This window comes from Poecilia formosa, unplaced genomic scaffold (genome assembly GCF_000485575.1).
Source record: "Poecilia formosa unplaced genomic scaffold, Poecilia_formosa-5.1.2 Scaffold383, whole genome shotgun sequence".
Classification (NCBI taxonomy): domain Eukaryota; kingdom Metazoa; phylum Chordata; class Actinopteri; order Cyprinodontiformes; family Poeciliidae; genus Poecilia; species Poecilia formosa.
In genome coordinates this window covers 110,125-115,640 of record NW_006800322.1, presented here as the reverse complement: position 1 = coordinate 115,640, position 5,516 = coordinate 110,125, and the positions used below count along the sequence as shown (strand labels likewise).

The 5,516-nt window shown below is 40.8% G+C and overlaps 1 protein-coding gene across 1 annotated transcript; it reads left to right on the top strand.

The window, feature by feature from the left end:
* The first annotated feature begins 2,429 nt into the window (after positions 1 to 2,429).
* hspb9 (heat shock protein, alpha-crystallin-related, 9) lies at positions 2,430 to 3,687 on the top strand. The gene is made up of 2 exons (XM_007575602.2): positions 2,430 to 2,765; positions 3,059 to 3,687. Exons 1-2 carry the CDS (start codon positions 2,542 to 2,544, stop codon positions 3,528 to 3,530), a joined length of 696 nt encoding a protein of 231 aa, XP_007575664.1. The 5' UTR covers positions 2,430 to 2,541; the 3' UTR covers positions 3,531 to 3,687.
* The last annotated feature ends 1,829 nt before the right edge of the window (positions 3,688 to 5,516 follow it).

Below are 5,516 nucleotides of genomic sequence, written 5' to 3'. Positions count from 1 at the left end.
CTTGGATGAGAGAAAACTTAATTTCAAACCTGACTAAATAAGTTGATGTAATAAGAGCTTTATAACTGAGAAATGGCAGTCGTCATGAATATCTCTTCTATTTCCGTCTCTGGCCTCCTCTGGTTCATAGACAAACTTATTTTTATGGTAGCATGACGGCTCCTTGTGGCTGAGTTTCTCCAACGTCTTCCTCACAATTTGAAAGGTATTCATTTCAAATGGAAAGGAAGAGATTTTGTTGCATTTAGCATAGCCAGAGAATCAAATCTGATTCTCAACAAATTCTGGACAGAGATCCTGAAAACACAACCTGCTGCTGAACAGACGTTTACAACTTTAGATTATAAAAGACTGTAATAGAATTGATCAGGCTCATGTAAAGTTATCGTGATTAGAAATCAAGCAGTGACACAGTGAGTCTTAGCCAATCACACTTGTTAGTTCCGTGTTTGAGCCAATGATTAAAGGCATGTTTGTGGAACGGTGCCAAGATGGCCGTGAATAGAATATGACAGAGGCTTCTTGCAATGTTAGCAGCTTCACATAAACACATGCAGACACCGAAGGGGAATGTCAGCAATCTGAGTTCATCCATAAGAGAAACAGTGATGAAACGGTAACCTGAGCCGCAGCTGGCCGTGTTTACTCTGCTGCCCTACATGTCATCTGCCTGAATATCTGCTCCAACTGATTATAACACCAACAGAGTAAATAAATGATTCTTTTTCATTTAAACACAGTAGACTAATTTAAACACATTGGTTTACAAAGATTTGTGCTTTTGCATCAAATAGTGAGGATTCAAGCAGACTTATTTTAAGTCAGGAAAAATGAGTGAAGAGAATCTGTTATTTGGCTTTGATTTTTTGAAAAAAAAAAAAAAAAACAAACAATGGGAGTGCGAGACAGGCCTTAATCCTGTTCAATAGGAGTTTTACTTACTCCTTTTAGTAAAAGGAATTAGTCCAAAGAAAAAAAAAATACAACATGAATTACAAAGCAAATATACAAATATGTATATTTGCTTTGTAATTATCATATACAAATATATCAGAGTTCAAGTCACAGGCTTATATCACCTGAAAACAATGATACAGTAGGGAAGCAATGATTTGTTTGCATCAAATCAGGAGTCAAAACAGGTTTACTGAATACATTGATGACCAGATCACATCACACTGTGTGCCATCATCTGGACTCACTGGGTTTGATGGAAGACAAATACTGAGTTTGACCAGAAAACCAACACAAACAAACACAGCAGAAGGAAACATGAAGCTCTTCTTTTATAGGACTACTAAACAGGCTATGAGACAGGAACACAAAGCACAAAATACTGAACAGGAACTTTATAACTTAGTCAGAACAATGAAGATGGAATGTGGATGAATCTTCCAGTATGAATATGACATAAAAACCTGACATCAAATGAGTGGATAAAGACGATTTCCATGACGAGTTACCTTGCCTGTCTTCAGATCTTTGTACCACAGAAAATCTATGGAGTCAGCTGAAGATCCAAGTTGCCAAGCAACAACCATGAAACCTAAAAAAGGAGTGGGACAAAAGCCCTCCTGAGTGGTAAGCAGACCTGGAAACCAAATACTAAAAAAAAAAAGCTAGAAGTGGTGAAAGTTTTTCTGATGAGTTCTGTCGTTTTGATGAAGGTTCAAGTGCCTGTTGCACATGTAACATCAAAATGAGCTTACATTATACAATAAGGTAAGAAAGAACTCGAGTTTTATAAGTTTTAAACAGCTTTTAGTCTTCAGCACGGATCAGTGAGGAGAGTTTTAATGTACCAGCAAGTTTCAAATCTACTCACTTTTCCATAACACCTCCATCCATCCATCCATCCATCCATCCATCCATCCATCCATCCATCCATCCATCCATCCATCCATCCATCCATCCATCCATCCATCCATCATGTATCATGTGTTTTCCATGGCTGGAAAACACATGATACTGCTCTTTAACAAAATCATTTTTAACAATATTCAGACCTATTATGAGGATTTGTGATAAAACACATTATGAGTTTAAGCCTCATATCTCATATAAATAAAAGGACAACAATGAATAAAAACAAACACTGACTGGTCATTTGGACCTTGTGCTTGTCTTCACTGCCTGCACTGGACTGTCGGTCCTCTCTCATGGTTTAGTTGTGTCACTTCTTAGGAATGACAGAAAGCAGGTGTGTGACAGCAGGCTGCTGAGGGAATCCCCCAGAAATAGGAAATCTTCTTTTCACAGCCACCCACATACACAGCAGTAGATTCTAAGCATGAGCTGTCTTTAGCTTTTTGATGAGTAGCAGGGCATTCCTGACCTGGCTGAGCTGAGCTGAGCTCATGGGGTGTAAATAGCTCAGTGGGAGGGCCTCTGCTCCAGGCTGGGGTATAAAGCTGATCTGAGACCAGGGGCAGATTTACACCAAGACAGCTGAGGAGTCTGAAATACCTACTTGAAGCAAACAGAAGCTGACATTCTTTCTTTCTTGAAACCTGGAGTCAGGATCTGTTTAGTCGAGCAGTGATGATGTCCCAGTACACAGCTTTGAGCAGCCTGCTGGCTGATGACCCGTTCCTCAGTCAGGAGGGAATCCTCTGGCCGCTGCGTCATGAAGCTCTGTCCTCCCTGCAGCAGAACTTCTTCAGCCGGAGAGCCGGCCTGGCTGAGAGCCTCCTCAGGGAGCTCCATGCTGGACCACAGCTGCTCAAACTGGCCCAGTTTCCTGTCATTTCCTCCACACTGAAAAGGTAGGCACAAGATTTAAGAGCCTCACTCCATCTTATCCTTTATATGTTCAAACCTGTAGATGTTTGAGTGATAGGCCTTAGACAGAAACTTTTTAAATTACTTCCAATAACTCATTGAGCATACTGTACTATTTAATAACTAGTTGGAATGTAAGAGTGACTGAATTAAAATTATTATTTTTTATTTGGCAAAATGCCTTGAGATGGAGTTTGTTGTGAATTGGAGTGATATAAATAAAGTGAATTGAATTTGAGCTGAAGTCCATCTGACCCTGGTGTTTTCTTGTTCCTAGACTGAGTGAAGACAGAGAGCAGCAGACAGAGGCAGTGGGCACAGAGCTGCACCGAGACGCACAGCAGACCAGCGACAATGGCGACCTTCTGGTGACCCTAGACGCCCGGGGTTATGCTCCCGGGGACATCACCGTCAAACTGGAAGGCCGAAGTCTGGCGGTGGTGGCCATGAAGCAGGCCGGAGCAGAGGAGAGCCAGTCCTCCTCCTCCTCCTCAACCTCCTCCTCGTCCTCGGCCTCCTTCTCCTCCTCGGCTTCATCCCACATGGGATTCATGCAGAGAATAGATCTACCTGCTCACCTGGACCTGTCAGGTCTCTCCTGCTCTCTAATGGACGATGGGCAGCTTCAGATCCACGCCCCCGTGGCCCGGCAGCCAATCAGCGAGGAGCAACAGGTGCCCATCCGCTACAGGACGTCGCTGGAATTTCCCATTAAAAATGACGACACAGAGCAGGAACATAAAAACTGAAGCCACAGACACAAAGTGGAACACGTTTCTTATAACATCCACAAAAAGACTAAACTACGAGTCAAGTTTAAATTGATATCTTGAAAGCTTATTTTAAATATATTTTGTAATATTTTGAAAGTGTAAAAATTTAAATAAATGACAAAAATCAAATGTGTTTACAGGGGCAGCATTATGTGTTTTCCAGTCGAGTAACTGTGTTCCCTTCAGTTGATATAAAAAAATATATATCAAACACAGCTTTAAAAACAACTGACTTTGCAATTAACGCCTTGAAATTAGGCTTCTGTCTCTTTAAGAAACTCATGCTCTTGTTGATGTGATGACTGCCTTCAGGAAGTCATCACATCAACATTCCTCTATTAAGCATTTACAAACTTTTCTCTGACTGCTGGAGTGAGAAATAGTTTGTACAGTGAGCTCAGCAGATCTGCTGCTACTAGTTTGAAGGTACTAGCACCCTATTGAAAGGCTTGGCTTGGAAACTGCAGGCGGGGCTAGGTCCACCCAAGCGTTTTATACAAACTTCAGTGGTTGCCATGGAGATTCAAGGATTTCTCAAACATCCATGAAAGAATGAAAGCAACACTCCAGGTATGTGTTTGATGATAAAATAGAACATGATATAAAACTCAAAAAAGCTGATTTTACATAATGCTGCCACTTTAATAAATGGCTGCTTGAAGTGAAGAGCTTTGTTGGCCACATGATGGCGCCAACATATAATCTGAATATAACATGGAGTGGGACAGCGCAGAGGCCTCTCCTAATCACTAAAATCACCTGTAGTTCCCCTCAAGAGACTGAATCAGAACCTTTAAAAGGTTCCAGCGACATTTATTTTCCTCTTGTTTTGCATTCGGCGCAGACAGAGGCAAGGTAATGTTTGTCCTGCCCTGAGGAGCTGAGGAGGAGGAGAGCAGAAGGAGGACAGGTTTTAAAGGATTAGCTCAGATGAATTCCCAAAATATATCCACATTCTCACTCTCTTCTAATAATGTTTAATCCTGAAAAACATTTTTTGATTTAATTTTTGAAATGGCTTGGATCCCTCAGCAGCTGAATTCCATTCATTCCATTCTATTAATCTGCATGTGACCGTAAACATGCAGATTAAACCGATGACAGGGATTTGACAGCTGGAGAATCTGTTGTGTGACAGTTCAGGTTGGCTAAACTGTTAAACTTTTCAGGAGACTGAAAGGTAATCCTAATTATAGTAGTAATGATGAGGCAGGTCAGTATGACATCCTCTCAAAATGATGACCGTACGTACAAGCATATAGCATAACGGTACTCACTGCTATGTACAGCAAGGTCCAGATGTTTTCATGTTATTTGCAACAATTATTGATTATTGTAGCAGTTATAATATTACATTGATTGTGATATGATAGTCAGACCTCAGCAAAAACTAAATGTGTTGCAAGTTTTAGGTCCTGACTGCTGCAGAGTAACACTGGGAGCTAAACAAGCTGATATTGGCTGGTTAAACAGTCAGGCTATCTGCTCTGGTAGCCAGTCTATGGCCATATTTAACACACATGCTGCCTGTAGCTTAGCAACTGTAACTTTTAAACAGTCTTATGTTAATAAGAGCCATGGTTATCTGTCATATTTATTCAGTTAAAAACATGGAAGATGATAAGAGAGAGGAAAACAAAACCTGTAAGGAAAAACCAACATCATCATGAGACATTTCTGTTCTGTGACCAAAAGTGTTTGTGAGACACTATATGAGCTCACAGGGTGGGAAACTCCTGCCCAGAAAGTTTGGGCAACAACAGTGACTCTAACCATCCCTGACATGAGAGGTGGGATTATAGCACATGGCCATGTTTTCTGACATAGTGGTGTGGAAAATGTTTGTACCGTTCCTGAGATCCTTTTGCTTTATTGCATATTTGCTCCACTTCAGTGTTTCAAAACTTCAAACCAATTTAAATTGTCGAAGACAACACAAGAAAACACAAAATGAACTTTTCC

Coding starts and splice junctions, on each gene's coding strand:
- hspb9 (XM_007575602.2), top strand. CDS start 2,542: ATGATGTCCCAGTACACAGCTTTGAGCAGCCTGCTGGCTGATGACCCG. Junction 2,766..3,058: donor ATTTCCTCCACACTGAAAAG/GTAGGCACAAGA, acceptor TCTTGTTCCTAG/ACTGAGTGAAGACAGAGAGC.